Here is a 17,060-nt window from a genome sequence, read left to right as displayed (position 1 = left end):
CAGCCTTAATAAGGAATATATCTCATGGAAAACAGTGGGAGTTGCTTCCTTTAAATGAACAGATATGGGATTATGCTGCAAGGCTGAAATCCTATGTACAGTTACCTGGAAGTAAGTCCCATTGACGTTACTCAGTCAGACATCTCAAGCCACAGTGTGAGACAGCCAGTGTGGTGTAGTGGTTAAGAGCGGTAGACTTGTAATCTGGGGAACCGGGTTCGCGTCTCCACTCCTCCACATGCAGCTGCTGGATGACCTTGGGCTATTCACACTTCTTTGAAGTCTCTCAGCCCCACTCACCTCACAGAATGTTTGTTGTGGGGGAGGAAGGGAAAGGAGAATTTTAGCTGCTTTGAGACTCCTTAGGGTAGTGATAAAGCAGGATATCAAATCCAAACTCTTCTTCTTTTTCTTCTTCTTCACAGATGGAGATGCTTAAATATTTCAGTTCAATTGATTTGCAGATTGCACCCTTTAAGTATTTCCCTAGGGTTAAATAACCGCCTACTTATTTCATGCAAGTCATTGCATGGGTGTCTAAATGAAGAACAACTGTTTTGACTATTGGACACACTTGTATGAATCACCACTTTCTCAGTGTTATTACTTCAATGAGTTGCGGGTACAGGTTGAAAGCACACAGTTCAGGGTTGTAAGGCAATAAATATGGGCTTATCTTTATAGCCTTCTGATAGTAAGTTCTTGTGGCACATAGACTCCTTGCTTATTGAAACCCGTGGTGTGACTGGCAAGCAGATCTTTTGCTTGGAAGATATCTTCTAGAGCACAGAGATGAGTTGTTACCTACCTTGGAAGTTATGGCATGAAGGAACCAAACCATGTTGGCTACTTTTAACAAGTTGGATGTTGGAAAAGTAGCTTGCAAGAGTCAGGACATGGGCTTATATTACATTTCCAGTGAAACACATTCATAGAAATGAAGCAAACACATCAAAGGATTGGGAGACCTAACATAAAATTCCTCGTCTGTCACTGGCTTATTGTATGGTGTTGGACTCATTATTCTAGTACCCTTTCAATCCAAACTACCTAATAGGCTTGAGGTTGCCCACCAGTGATCCAGATGTCAGACAACAGGAGGTAGGGGATGATCGTTGAGCTGGCACCAACCCTCAAGGAAGGACCAGAAATACTGTGAAATGGTTTATCCTCTGCCCATTCCCGTCATGAGAAAGATATCCTTGATTATCAAGTATTAAACACAGCTGAAAGGTCTACCAAACCAAGAAGGAAGTACTCTCCATGTTCAGATCTCTTGGTGTGGATTGTCCAACAAGGTGACCAAAGTTTATGTTAGTCCCCAAACCAAATCTGAATCCAGATTGAAATGGAGCTATATGCTCAGTTTTCACCTGAGATTAAAATCTGTGACATGTAAGAAGCCAAGGGAAGCTCAGTATTCCAACTGGGTGAAGGAGCTCCTTGTGAACCCTAGAATGTGATTCATAACCATGGAATGTGTACATAATTTTCTGTAACTGATATCCAACATACAGTGAAGTTTCACCCTTACTCTATTTAATAAACTCTCTTAATTGAAGCAGGTCAAAGGCTAGATGAGATGGTTAACTGAAAATTTTCCTTCAGGGCTTCTTCAAGTCAAGTATTATGAATGGGGTGATTATTATGGGAGAAACAACAAAGAAGGTTGCAACAGGAGGCTTATGCAATAGCAAGTGTGAGCTTGTCATCTCTCTGACTATTGGCTATAGCAACTATTCTTGGAAGAATAAAAGGAGAAGGTGACACAAGACATCTCAAGCCACAGCTCTAGAGACGCTACCATCATGGTATTCACAACAGAGAAAACGGCAAGTCTCACTTTCCAGATCATGCAACTATGTGCTGGCTTCTGTCTGGTTTATGTGGTGATTAAATCCACCCAGTTATATTTCAAGAGACAAAAATTGCTCAAAACTTTGGAGAGTTTCCCAGGTCCTCCCAGCCATTGGCTCTATGGTAATATCCATCAGGTAAGCAAAAAGATACAGTATATGTGTGTGGATAATTGAGCTTGGAAAAGATGCTAGATTTGGGTGAAATTTGGGTATAATGGGGACACAGTTTGACTTGTGTTTTAAAGACTTTTAAATTGGTCTCTTTTTAATGTATTTTTATTAAAGATTTCTTGGTTTGCAAAGTATGTGCAATGTCTTTTTTTTCAAGTTACATTTTCCGCAGGTCAGTTTCATCTGTTGAGACATTAGTGTTACATTAGGAAGAAAAGGGGGGAAGAGGTGGAGGGGGCCATGGTGGGTGGGGGGTGGGGTCAGGTGGCGATGTTTCTATTTTAAATTGGTCCCTTACATTACTGGAATTGTTGTTTATGAGTGGTTGTGGCTTCCCTGAATCTATCAAACGGACAGGCTTCTTCAAACACTAGCAAGCATTTATGAAAAACAACACCTGTATACGGAGAGACTGTGCATGGAAACTGGCAGACCTCTTTGAGATGTGCTTGGTATCCCATTCATTTCCTACTGAAGAGAATTAGGTAGATGAAAGTTCTCAAATCATTTCCCCAGCTTAGGTCATGTGTTGCACTTGAAAGAGACGTGAGTGCAACTAAAAATGGAAATCCTATCACTGCAGATCACCAGTCATGCAGAAGACCTGAACATGATGGAGAAGTGGGCTGAAAAATTCCCTTACGCTTTCCCCAGATGGTTTGGGGGCTTTGTTCCTGCTGTAGTTATCACTCACCCTGATTACGCCAAAACTTTATTTAGCAGAAACGGTAAGTGTGTTTCATTGAGGATAATTCATTTTTTATATGTAGGGTGGCCATTTGTGCATCAACAAAAATGAGGACATGCATAAAACTTGCATGTGCAACTTTAGAAATAATTACGATAATTTAAATAAAAATACATTTTGCCATAGTGGGGGAACATTGTGACCAGGAGAATTATGTGTCTGCTCAGTCTGCTATCCGGGTGCTAACTAATTGCTAACTTCCTGCTCTCTCTTCTCAAGATTCTTTGTCCTTGGACCAGAGAGCTGTTTAAACAGAGCTTGCTTTCAAATAGAGGACTATCCTCTGTAACAACATGGCCATTTTATTAATAAGTTTTAAGGTTTGTTGTTTTTTATTATTATGTTTTTAGTATTTTGTTGGAAGCTGTCCAGAGTGGCTGGGGTAATCCAGTCAGCTGGGTGGGGTAGAAATAATAAAATTATAATGTTGTTGATGATGATGCACCTATAGATATAGAATGTTCTAGAGAACATGCTCCAGACTCTGCTTCATTTTATGAACATGTGTCTTTAATACTAATACTAATAATTAATTTATACAGTAAACACCCCATTTATGCACATTTAATATGTGTGCAACTGTGCACATGCAGACTGCACCGAACCCAGAAGTAACCTGAGAATATCACAAAACGGTCACAAAAGGGCTGGTGTGGAACAGGGTGTTTGCTGTTTCAAAGGTACACAGTTTCACTTAATTGCACAATGCCTTGGAATGTAACCTCCATGTAAATGGGGTGCTTGTGCGTGTTTTGCCTGTACCCCACCTTTTCCCCTGATCAGTAAGTTCAAGGGGACTTACTGATAAAAACAAAAACCGATATGAATCTTAATCACAGATAAAAGATTTCTAAAACCTTTATGTGGTTAGATTAATGGATGTGGAATTGCCATGATAAGGAAATGTCTCACAAGGCAAATAATGAAAGGTCTATAGTTTCTTGTGGTATCACAGAGGAGGAATACCACAGGCCTTAGACATGGCTTGCCATAGCACATAAGAAGGTAAAGGGACCCCTGACCATTAGATCCAGTCGTGACCGACGCTGGGGTTGCGGTGCTCATCTCACTTTATTGGCCAAGGGAGCCAGTGTATAGCTGGTCATGTGGCCAGCATGACTAAGCCGCTTCTGGCGAACCAGAGCAGCGCACGGAAATGCCATTTACCTTCCCACCGGAGTGGTACCTATTTATCTACTTGCACTTTGACATGCTTTCAAACTGCTAGGTTGGCAGGAGCTGGGACCGAGCAACGGGAGCTCACCCCGTCGCGGGGATTCAAACTGCCGACCTTCTGATCGGCAAGCCCTAGGCTCTGTGGTTTAACTCACAGCGCCACCCGCATCCTGCCATAGCACATACATACATCTAAATAATACTGATTGCCATGCGAAACGTGTAAATTTTTGTGGCTCAAGTTTACTGTGTCTCTCATCTTTTCATTAAAAAAACACACAATTTAACAGATTTCCAACATGAGTGCTGAAAATGTTAACTCTTGCTGTAAATTTAAATTTGTGACACTGATTGGTATGTTTGACTTTTCTAATTTTCTAGATCCTAAAGCTAAAGATATCTATGAGCCCTTGCTTCCTTGGATTGGTATGTGTACGAGTTACTTGTCTACGCATCGTTGTCATTTACAGAATACAAGGGCGTTGCAATCTTAACTGTCACCCAAGCCTTAACTTGATGTAATTTTGGAGAGTTTTAATTCTCCTTTCAGGAGGAATGGCTGGGGAAGTGAAGCATTCCCCTCTCGACAGCCGTGTCACCACCACTTAGGGGTATGGTACCATGGTATGGGGCATGGCGATGGCATTGTTTGGGTTCCATGGGTGTTCCTGCTGGTCTGGATATGTAGTATGAACTTCACTACCCCGCGCCTTGTCCCCATCCCAATACTGTCCCACATGACAAAGATTTTAGTCATATGGTACTGATTTTATGGGCAGTTGCACCTAGGTTTGTAATGTGCTACTTGTCTAAGGGATGAATTTAAGGATTATCCCATATAGCCCAATGGTTGCCATCAATTTCATCTGAATTAATTTTATAATGAAATGATTTTAGAATGTTGTATTATTTTATTGTTGTTAGCCGCCCTGAGCCCGGCTTCGGCTGGGGAGGACGGGATATAAATAAAATTATTATTATTATTATTATTATTATTATTATTATTATTATTATATCATGGCACCACAGCCTAACATTAGCTAATACCAATCCATTCATCTCTTTTTCTGCATAATAATAATAATAATAATAATAATAATAATACATTTATTGTCATTGTACAACCTGTGTACAATGAAATTTAATGATCCTCCCCCCCAAACACTCAATCTCTTATTCAACAACACACCACCTTGCAAGTCAATTTCGCTATGTTATTTTTCATTCAACAGCCTAACAGCCCACGGATAGAAGCTATTTTTTAGCTTGTTGGTACGGCTGATTATACTTCTATATGTCCTGCCAGAGGGTAGAAGATTAAAGAGGTGATGGCCGGGGTGTGAGTCATCCCTGAGAATTTTTCTCACTCTCCTAAGGCAACGATCCCTTGCGATGTCATCTAGTGGACTCAAGGGACAGCCCATGATGCATTTTGCATAGAACATAATGGATTTATGATATTTGGCATCTCTTCTCTCTGCAATTTTTTGTTTCATAGCTCTTATTGGTATTTTGACGATAAACCTAAGTTTCTTTCTTCTGGCATTTCCTACATCTCTTGTTATTGCTGTTACATAGTTCTTGGAGTCATTGGCTTTTTCCCACTGATGAATTCTATAGCAATTAAACAGTATTCCACAGATCAGTGGGAGGTTCTTGCTACTTAGTACTATGCACTGCATAAAGGTGCAAAGGAAAATGACATTTTCTTTATGTTAACGAAGTTCTCTAGAATCAATCTGTGAATATGCTACAGCCCACAAATTGCTTTCTTAGGCTGCGATCTCATGCACATTTCCCATGAGTAAGACCCACTGAACACTTTGAATTATGGTGCTGGAGGAGAGTCCCATTGACTGCAAGAAGATCAAACCTATCCATTCTTAAGGAAATCAGCTCTGAGTGCTCACTGGAAGGACAAATCCTAAAGCTGAGGCTCCAACACTTTGGCCACCTCATGAGAAGAGAAGACTCCCTGGAAAAGACCCTGATGTTGGGAAAGATTGAGGGCACAAGGAGAAGGGGACGACAGAGGATGAGATGGTTGGACAGTGTTCTCGAAGCTACTGACATGAGTTTGACCAAACTGTGGGAGGCAGTGGAAGACAGGAGTGCCTGGCGTGCTTTGGTCCATGGGGTCACGAAGAGTTGGACACAACTAAACGACTAAACAACAACAACAACAACAAACATACTGAGCTTTGCACTGTGCAAATATCTTTGCAAGAGGATTTGAAAAATCAAAGGGGACAAATCATGGCAAGAGTGGGTGTAATAACATGAATCCTTTGCTATGTACACTCTAACTAGTCTATTGCTATTTGTACCCATAGGGAGAGGACTGCTTGTCTTAAATGGACCCAAGTGGCACCAGCACAGGCGATTGCTAACACCAGCTTTCCACTATGACATTTTGAAACCCTATGTGGCACAAATTGCAGATTCAGTCAAAGTTATGCTGGTAATTAACCTATTATCACATTGCAAAAGAAATGATATTATAAATACTCAATTCTGTATCAGTTATTACTGGGAAGAATTACCCCAGTCCAGTTTGTGTGTGTATTCAGCCAAATGGTAGCATGTTATTCAAAATACTGAGCTCTGTCAATGAAATAATGGAGACTATGCCTTATCACTTCCATGAGTTCTGTGCCCAGGCACCTTAGACATGACCCGCATTCCTCCACATGGTTGCCAGCAGAGAAGTCTGTCTTTGCTTTGAATTTCCAAAGACTCATCTGTACCATGTGTATTGCATGATTCCCCCCCCCCATGCATTTCATATACAGTGCAGTAGCAATTTGTGCACAAGTAGCCCCATGGTCATCCTGAAACATAGTTGCACAAAAGAACCTAGAAATCTGTTGCACACATATATAATGAGAACTCAGCATATTGCATTTTTAAAGCATTAGGAGTTGTATCCCATGAGATTACCTTACAGTGCTCCTGACATGATATATATTATCATAGCAACCACCAGTCACACTCATCTGTGGCACAAATCCAGTGGCATTGCTGTGCACTAGCGCACAGGCGCATGGCTTGGTGCATGTTGCACAAGGGCACTTCACATTGCTACACAGGCGCAATGAAACTGAAGAAGGGATTTGGGAAATATCAGATATGATGCTTTCAAAGCACTTCCACCTTTAAGGAAAAGATACAGAGCTTTCAGGCGGTGGGTGGTACTCAATGGAGTGCAAAAGCAAATATTCTGCCTACGCAAGGATTTCTCCTAGGGCAATGGAACATTCTCATCCTCTCCACCCCTGCCTTAAATTCCCCCAACCATTTGTAGCAGACTTGGGGATGATTCAGGAAATGTACAGGGGGAGGAGAGTAATCGTTGTTCTAGCATGATTATTTACTTGAATACTGCCCAAAGCAAGCAACTTAAGCTTCCTCGCCTGTTTCTCACATCAGGATAAATGGGAGAAGCTGATTGCAGAGGACCCCACAAAGTCTTTGGAGATGTTTGACCATGTCAGTTTAATGACTCTTGACAGCATCATGAAATGTGCATTCAGTTACAAGAGTGGCTGTCAGACGGACAAGTTAGTACTGTCAAATTAATACTATTGAAGGTTCTTGGTGGCATGGCCCATATCTGTTTGTCTGAAATATTCCATTTTTCTTTTCCTCCAGAGAGCAGGATTATTATGTCAATGCTGTGCAAGATATGACTCTCCTAGTGTTTCAGAGAGTCACCTCGGCATTTCTGCGGAATCAGCTCATCTATTCATGCACCCCGTCAGGACGGCGCTTTAAGGAAGCCTGCAGCTTGGCACATCATCATACAGGTATCTTACAGACATTGGCAGATTCTTCTCTTCTTCCTATGCGAGCTTTACCGAAATGGACTACTATAAGCAAGTCCTTTGGTTCAACAGGATATCTAACTGATAATGAGTGGCATAGGAGCCAACTCCTAGGAGCTTCCAATGAAAACTCTGAGGGGGCTCCCCCACCAAATACATAGGCATCGCCATTCAAGTGGTGTGCGTGAGCCACATCATGTGACTGATTATGTGCAGCGGGGCTTACCTGCTGGCGCCCGTGGTGAGTGGTGCCGAGGGTGGTCCCAACTGTGCAAGAGCTAATAGCTCTGTCCTTTATCCATTGCTTGATGTTGAAAATCGGTAGTGTTGGGATTCAAGCAAACCTGCCTGAGAGCATCTAAGTTGAAAGTTCTGGAATCTCTTTCTCAAATACTCTTTCGTACGGGGTCACTAAGTGCAGGAAAAGGGTCTCTGCTGGTGTTCAAGAGCACCTCTTCATTGTTGCTTTATAAGTTCTCCAAAATTATGCAGAAAGACAACTCAACCTTTGTAACCAGTATAAATTATGCAATTTAAGGACATTGCCATATTTTAGCATAATTTACACTGCAATCCAGTACATGTCTACTCAGAAATAAAACCCATGGCATTCAATGGGATGCTATCAGGTAAATGAATATAAGACTGCAATCTTATTTTCCTTCTGGTACTCATGGGAACAAGCCTTGCTACTCCTCGAGCATCCTCTGTCCAGCCCTAATAAGGCTTCAGTGTCCAGGGAGATTATCTGCAATCAGATGGCACCTGCTAAATTACAGTTGGACCTAATGCAACATTTTAGGGTGCAATCCATACCCTCATGCTGGGAGAGCTGGATGGGACAGAGGTCTCCCTCCACCCTTGAAGGGGTGTAAGCATCACTCCACTGGTATCCACAGGATCCCATGCCAGTCCCACTTGATAGCCTCAGGCCCAGTCACTGGGTCAACTGCAGTCAGGTGTGACCCAAATCAGGCTTCTGCCTTGTGCTTGAAGGATGGCTGTGGATACCATGGTGGCTCATGACTCTCTCATGCCCCTCCATTGCCTGATTGCACTGCCAGTTGTATAGTAGCTGCATTTTAAAGTAACCTTCATTTTGGATATTTTAAAATATTTGCCACCTGCCCTGAACTCAAGGGGTAATATGGGGTTAAAGAAATAACGAGAAAGAAATGTGATATGCTGATGTAATTTTATTTTGTAATGGTAGAAAAAGTAATTGCAGAGAGGAAGGAATCACTTAAGAATGAAAGGGAACTTGAAAAGATCCAGAAGAAGCGACACTTGGATTTTTTGGACATTCTTCTTTGTGCCAAAGTAAGTATTTATATGAAGCACTTTAGCATCCTCTACCTTACACATCTTTTACAAAGCAAACAGCTGGCCAGATATTTGATTAAATATAGTTCACCTTGATCTTCTCTTTAAGAATTGCACAGAAAGGACATTTTTACCAGGTCCATTACTGTAGTACTAATGATGGGAAAAGGTGACAACTCTGCCTCTACTTTTCAGGGGACTACAGAAGTGTCAGCTTCCCCTTTGTCATCCTTTTGTATCATTTTATGGGCCTTTTGAGTCCACAAGAGTTACAGATTGGGGGGAAATGGACAGTGAGGTTCAACTGCAAAATTGTTAATCATGGCAAAACCAGATGGCCGTGGTCACTTCCTGCTCAAGACACGGAGGAATAATCCACTATGTGGGCCACTGAAGCAGAAGCCAATCTGTAGAACAAATCTAAAAATTCCATTACTGTGACACTTTTTGGTCTGGCGTTTTCATTTACATTTCCTCTTCATGTCTATTGATATAAAACACAACCACACTATTTTTCTTTGAACTCTCGAGTTAGCTGCTGATTACCTATCCCCTATTTTGTCAGGATGAAAACGGAGCTGGGTTGTCTGATGAAGACCTGCGCGCTGAAGTGGACACTTTCATGTTTGCAGGCCACGATACTACAGCCAGTGGAATCTCCTGGATCCTACATTCTATGGCTCAGCACCCAGAGCACCAGCAGAAATGTAGAGAAGAAATCAAAGACATTCTTGGGGATCGGGAGGACATCCATTGGTGAGATCAGTATTGTTTGCCTTTGATCCCCCACCCCCGAGTGACTTAAACTGAGGGCCAAACTTGAAAACCTTGAGAAGAACATTATGGAAAGTCTTCCTACTCTTTTTAAAAACAACAACAGCAGCAGCAACAACAACAACTGAAAAGCAGCTGGGGGAGGCTGCCAGTTTCAGAAAAGGAAAGTTGGGTGGGAGGCACTTCTTAATCCATGGGTGGGGAATTTCCCACCCATGGGCTTTCCATTTTGGCCTTTGAAGCCATTCTGCCTAGGCCAGATCAACCTGTTACTCACCTGACATCATCCCCCAAATCCCCAAGAACTCAACTAAGATATGTGATATGAACTCTCTCCAGTGACCACTTGAGTTAGTGGTTTTTATTCCCATTATACAAGGTGGTAGACATAGCTGCCAACTCCTTGGGGCCCTGGGTGCCTGAGCAACCATAATATTCCCCATGAAGGTGCCAGGCACCCACAAATTTTGGTGCTAGGGCCATGCACACTGCATGGCACCCATGGCCCTTGGCACCTATGGTCATGGGGCCAAGCTGCCACTCCTGGTGGTGGAAGGGGAAAAGAAAACCCATGCCTGGACATTTGATAAGGTTAACAGAATGCTTTCCAGATATTGCACTGCTATCAACACCCAGTGTTTTGCCAGCAGAAAGATGAATGGCTTTATTTGCAACTTTCAGGGATGATCTTGGTAAGATGACCTATACCACAATGTGCATAAAGGAGAGTCTCCGACTAAATTCTCCAGTTCCGGTAGTGTCCCGACAGCTGAGCAAACCCATTACTTTTTTTGATGGACGCACATTACCTGAAGGTTTGCATATTTTCTTTAAGAGCGAAGTTCTGTTTTTCATTCCCTTCTATTCACTGTAGAACTCCTAACCCTGAAATTAGATTGCAGCTCAGAACTTCAGTATAAATCTAGGGTGACTAGACTGCGAGACTTCAGATGTTGCTGGACTGCCACCTTCCATAAGCTGCATCCATTATGGCCAGCCATCATAGGGGTTGCAAACTAACCAGAACTGGAGGTCCGCAGATTAGCTACTACTATCATAGTAATACTGACTGAACTTCAGCAATTCCAGCTGATTTCAGATATCCCCAAGAAGCACCAAAAGAGGAAGTGCAAATAAATATAGATAATTTCTTCAATCACCACTTGGTTGGTAACATAGCAATGCACAACTTGTCTAAGGCCCTGTCATGGACTGGGCAGAGGAGGAATGGTGGAGACCGCTTCCCCATCCTGACCCTTCCAGGGAGGAGGAAGAGGACAACAGTATAGATATACAACAAGGGTTTGAGGAAGGTCGCACCTAAGAGGCAGATGAGGGTAAAAGTTGGGAAATCATGGGAAGAGCCAGAGCAACACCTGGCTGACACATTGTCATTAGAAAGCGTTCCAGACCCACCATCTTCCAGAACCTGGCGAGCCTTAAAAGTAGGAGAGCAAAGAGCTCATAGAGGAGATGATGAGAATGACAAATGAGGAAATGGGAGAGACCGGTGGGGTGGGTGGGTGAAGAGTCACTCGGGACACCGCCATTATCCAAGAGGCTGGGTTCTATAGTCTCTCTCTGTAAAGACTGAAATAAAAACGGTCTGTAAGAAACTTTCCCTTGTCTTTATACTTTCCTGGGCAACCAGCCGGGAGCCACTGACAGTATCCTGACAGTCCCTTGCAGGGGGATATGTGCACGTACCAACACAAGGACAGAAGAAAGGTGGCAGAGGCAGAGGGTTTCCTTCCCCTGGAAGGGGCTGGAGTGCCTGCAGCTGCACCAGCATCCTCCTTGTGAGGAACCATATATGTGAAGCACAATAAAATGAAGCACAATAAAATGAGGTTTACCCGTATTTGTTAGTTTGCACTTTGATTGCAGATTTGCTAATTAACTGCTGATCCGTGCAGTTTGCATGGGAAATCCATTGCTGAAACCACTGTATGCACATATCAACAACAAAAACATATCATATCAACAACAGAAACATAAGCAAGAATCTGAAGAGCTATTTTAATCAAGCCCCTCGATGGTACAAGGTCCAAAACTCCTTGGGTGCATTACATTAGTTGTTGGTCTGTGATCTTTTGGTGAGTTTCAGCACACTCACAATTCTAAAATGTTGTAATCACTGTATTCTCCTGTTCTTTCTTTTACAGGATTTAGAGTTTCAGTTGCCATCCATTGTGTTCATAAAAACCCCAGTGTATGGCAAGATCCTGAGGTAAATAATTCCTTTTATATAAGGGAAAAGAATAACTACAAAATCTGCCAATGTCCTGGAAAAAAGGGACATCTTGTTTTTCCTTGCAAGAGCACGGTGGCCATTTTGGGCGCCATGATCTTGTGCCATTTCACGCTGAGATCTTGTACCAAAGAAGCATTTTGTGGGGCTGTGATCTTGTGTGGTGTCCGAAAATGCATTTTTGGGGAGCTGTGAGAGCACAGCCCCCCCAGCACATCTTTTGGGCTCCATGGTCTTGTGAGGGTCACGTGACATGCATGGGAGCACGTCCTGGTTTGGGGTCTCAACATGTTGGAGGGTATGTAACTAGATAGTTAAATTCAAGCATCCAACTATGTTCTGAAGTTCTACAAGGCTCTAGGATGTACATGGGCCTCTGTGTGATGTGGCAAATGCCCATTCACGTAAATCTTCTTGTATAGGTTAATTGTGGATGGTTTGATTTTAATGTTTATATAACTGGCTTTTAGTCTCTGTAAACCATATGGAAGCCTATACTGCCATTAAATAGTGGGCATTTATTTGGTATCTACATGCATTTCAAACTGTACTTCCCACAAGCTTGCTCTCAATTCCCTTTAAAGGTAAAGGTAAAGGGACCCCTGGCCATTAGGTCCAGTCGTGGACGACTCTGGGGTTGCAGCGCTCATCTTGCTTTATTGGCCGAGGGAGCCGGCGTACAGCTTCCGGGTCATGTGACCAGCATGACTAAACCGCTTCTGGCAAACCAGAGCAGCGCACGGAAATGCCGTTTACCTTCCCGCCGGAGCGGTACAGTTAATCACTAAAACAATAGTTATGCTGCTGTGATTAATGAAACAGATTTATGTGGCAAAACATTTTGGCTTCCACCTTAGCAGTTGACAAGAGTGGAAGCTGAAGCATTTTGCCACATAAATAAACCTGTTTTGTTAACCACAGTAACATATATCTAGATGTGGATATAGATCATCATAAAGATGGGGAAGTTCTGCATGCTTACTAGCTTTTCAGATCAATAGATCTTGCTCTTATTTCAGGAAGCTCCAACAGCTGCCTACAATGGAAACCTAGAGGATGCAAATATATACACTTCCCCATCGCACTTGGAACAATGGTGTTCCTTTTTTATTGTTCCCTGAACAATATGGGTTGTTTAGCTCTCCTATAAATCCTTCTCCTCTCGTGTCAAAAGTAATGCTACAGTTTAGCAAGCATAAATCATTAAAAAGGTACCTAAAACCTTGTTTACTTTAGGTATTTGATCCTACAAGATTCTCAGCGGACAACCCATCTCAAAGACATCCTCATTCATTCATCCCTTTTGCAGCTGGATCAAGGTGAGTCTGAAACACACCCTTTTTAATAGTACTGACTTTTTTAAAAGGGAGAAGAAAAGTTTGTTTTGTCCCCAGGCAAGGTCTACTGAGCATGACTTTAAGAAATATAGGAAGAACATGTGTGCAACAAATATAGAGAACGTTTTGTCTTTCAGAAGGCTGTACAATTTGTACAGCTCTTTTCTCAGGTTAAGTGTGGGATTCGCAGGTTAGGCAGAAAATAGGTGTCACCCATACTCAGTGTGCAAAAGGTCACGGACTACTACTTTGACCTCATTTAGTATAGACAGAGATGCATTTGAATTTGATCACTTGATGATATTCATAGCCACTTTCCTTTTCCACTCTGATTAGGAACTGTATCGGGCAACAATTTGCTATGAATGAGATGAAAGTAGCTCTTGCTCTAACGCTGCTTCGCTTTGAAATCCTGCCAGACCCATCAAAGCTGCCCATTCCTATCCCTCAGATGGTCCTGAAGTCTGAGAATGGGATACACCTCTTCTTGAAGAAACTTGACTGATATATCAGAGAATTCTATCAGGAGGTCCTTCTCCCCCTCCCTTAAAAATGATCTTTATTGGTTTTAGAGATTTTCCAAATTTCGCCATCATAATACATAATACATACCTTATTTCTTTTAACCTTAATACTTTAACTCTAAACAAAATTGTACTTCCCTCCCTCCTTCTTCTAGTTTCTCTATATTTTCTTTATATTTACACATTTGTCATGTTTACATTCTATGTATACTTAATACTATGGAATAATACTATTCAAAATTTCATTAATGAAACAAAAGACGAGAAGGTGAAATCAGTTATGATTAAATGGGCACAAGATATAGGCCATAACATAATGTTTGAAGATTGGGAAAGACTGTGGAAAACTGACTTAAAATTTACAGATTGTTCTTTATTGAAATAAAATTATATGAAAATAATGTATAGATGGTATATAACACCAGTTCAGATAGCAAGAATGTACAAAACTGGCTCAAATGTATGTTGGAAATGTAAGGAAAAAGAAGGAACTTTTTATCATATGTGGTGGGATTGTAGTGAAATTAAATTTTTTTGGGAAATAATATATAATGAATTGAAGAAAATGTTCCAATTAACATTTGTAAAAAAGCCTGAAGCATTTTTGTTAGGGATTGTAGGAAAAGACCTGCCAAGGAAACTGAAGAACATATTTATGTATGCAACAACGGTGGCAAGAGTCTTAATTGCACAAGGCTGGAAGAACGAAGAAATCACGACAAAAGAACTGTGGCAAGAAAAACTGATGCGACTATGTGGAACTGGTGAAACTGATGCATAAATTACACGACAAGGACAACTGTGATTTTAAAGAAGAATGGGAACCTTTTACAAAGTACCGGTACTTAAAGAAACAACAAAATGAACTGAACTCATTGGCAGGTTTTGAATAAACAAATCCAAATTTACTATTGGTAACATATAGATAGATAAATTAAGGATCATTACAATTTTAGAATATGCAGAAAATAACATGTGCTCAAAAACCAGAGAGAGGAACTGAGGGAAGTCAGGGAGGGTGGGTTCTTTTTAGGGAGGGGGGAGGGAAATTTATGGGGGGAAATAAGGTTGATATGTTTTTGACAAATTGTTGTGCTGAAATGCTTAATAAAAATTTATAAAAAACAAAACAAAACAAAATTTCATTAATGTACATCCTTCAATTGTTGTAATATGTTTGTTCAATATTCTTAAATCCAAAACGATTGATTTCTTTATTTGTGTATAGTTCTTTACTATGTATGTTGTAAATTTCATCCAGTCTCTTTGGAATGCTTCGTCGCCCTGTTCTCTGATTTTTCCAGTCAATTTTGCTATTTCTTCGTACTCCATGAGTTTCCACTGCCATTCTTCAACTGTGGGTATTTCATGTTTCTTCCATTTCTGTGCAAGTAATATTCTCGCCGTGGTAGTAGCATAAAGGAACAGTTTCTGGTCACTCTTTTTTATATCATCTCCAACCATACCTAGCAAGAATGCTTCTGTTGGTTTTTTTTGGAAAGTGTATCTAAAAATCTTTTAAAACTCATTATATATATTTTCCCAGAAAGTTTTAACTTTTTCACATAACCACCACATGTGGAAAAAGTTTCCTTCCTTCAATTCACATTTCCAACAGTTCTTATTTTTCATTCTATACATCTTTGCTAGCCTGGCTGGCAAAATATACCACCTATGCATCATTTTTAATATAGTTTCCTTCAAGGTCAGACAAGCGGTAAGTTTTAATCCTATGTTCCATAGCTTTAACCATTTATCCTTTAGCAGACTACCCTTCAATATGTGGGGCAGGTGATGGCGCTACTTCCCCTCTTCCATCTTCAGAACTAAACCAATGCCTAACCGCCAATACCCAGGAAGTTGTGAAAAATTGCTACGAGGTAGGCGAAAACCAAGTGGCTGGTGCCAGTTTGCCAAGTGGAAAAATTCCTACCAGGCCCCTCAACGGTGACCAACCAAGGTCCATAGCAAGGTCAAAAAGAAAACCTTATAGGGCAGGAGGGTGGGAAAAAGCAGGAACAGCTGGCGGGCGGCAAAGAGGGAGATCCCGGGCCTTGTCCTGCCTTTATAGGGCAGGCTCCACCCCTGAGCCAGCCGATTGGCCAGCTAGGGAGTGACACAGCTGGGAATCCCCACCATCGCGTGGGGCTGCCGCATACATGGAGGGGCCGCGAAGCCCGCAACCCCACCTCCTTCTTAGCGCGGAAGTGGCTCTCTCATAAGCCACTATTGTGATTTGCTTTTCAGTTGCTTGTAGCATGGAGTGCATTCACCAAATCCTGAGAGGGCTAAGGTTATACAGCTTCACATTTTTAGTTGATGGAGTCGGGGAGGTTTTTGCAGCACTGTGGCCTAGGAGCAATCCCTAGAGTAATGTGACTAGTTAGATCTTGCTGGGAGAATGTGGTTGAAACTAAGACGGTGAGGATAAGTGTGTGTGTGTGTGTGTGTGTGTGTGTGTGAGAGAGAGAGAGAGAGAGAGCTGCCAAATAGATACCCCTAACCCCCAACCTTTGCCACAATGCCGATTGGCTAAAGGCCAGTGGCATAACTGTGGCACCACCAGCTTGGAGCGGGGCAAGGCCCACCCACAAGCCAGTTGGGGAAGAGTTTCAGGGGCCGAGCACAACATGGACCCTCTGTTAGGAGGATCCAACTTATCTCCAGAAAGCATGGAAAGTAAACACAGTCTGGGGCCCATATACTGTAGATTTTTTTGTCTGGTAATGGTGCTGAGTTCAAAAACCACTGAATCCCAAAGTTTGTTTAGATACACACAATTCTACCACAGGTAGTAAGAGCCTTACATGCTGCAATCCCACCAACAAAAGGGGGAACGTCCTTTTGGTATGCGAGGTTAAAAACCATTTATGTATTGTTTTAATGAATTTTCCCTAAGCAGGGCTGAAACAGAAAAAAATGGTTTAGAGGATTAGATTCTAGACCACTGAAGGATCGATCCCCAAGACTCGATCAGCCTCCCATGCTAGTTGAAGGTTTTTGAAGGGGAAAAATTGCAAATCTAGAAACAGAGCATAAACTGCCCCTTCTGAGAACCCTTGGGCACCAGAGG

General features: G+C 41.9%; 1 protein-coding gene across 1 annotated transcript in view; it reads left to right on the top strand.

Moving 5' to 3' along the window:
- Window positions 1-1,777: 1,777 nt before the first annotated feature.
- The window catches only part of LOC308479536 (uncharacterized protein), a 36,579-nt gene continuing 21,296 nt past the window's right edge, over window positions 1,778-17,060 (top strand). The window contains exons 1-12 of the mRNA XM_081010242.1: window positions 1,778-1,994; window positions 2,614-2,758; window positions 4,336-4,380; window positions 6,288-6,415; window positions 7,384-7,514; window positions 7,606-7,760; window positions 8,992-9,098; window positions 9,667-9,857; window positions 10,557-10,690; window positions 12,041-12,105; window positions 13,363-13,445; window positions 13,800-13,967. Of these exons, the coding sequence (XP_080866368.1) occupies window positions 1,809-1,994; window positions 2,614-2,758; window positions 4,336-4,380; window positions 6,288-6,415; window positions 7,384-7,514; window positions 7,606-7,760; window positions 8,992-9,098; window positions 9,667-9,857; window positions 10,557-10,690; window positions 12,041-12,105; window positions 13,363-13,445; window positions 13,800-13,967 (1,538 nt within the window). The 5' untranslated portion in view covers window positions 1,778-1,808. The remainder of the gene's footprint in view (window positions 1,995-2,613; window positions 2,759-4,335; window positions 4,381-6,287; window positions 6,416-7,383; window positions 7,515-7,605; window positions 7,761-8,991; window positions 9,099-9,666; window positions 9,858-10,556; window positions 10,691-12,040; window positions 12,106-13,362; window positions 13,446-13,799; window positions 13,968-17,060) is intronic.

This window comes from Podarcis pityusensis, assembly GCF_964106645.2.
Source record: "Podarcis pityusensis genome assembly, chromosome: 6".
NCBI lineage: Eukaryota > Metazoa > Chordata > Lepidosauria > Squamata > Lacertidae > Podarcis > Podarcis pityusensis.
This window is presented reverse-complemented; position numbering and strand designations above follow the sequence as displayed.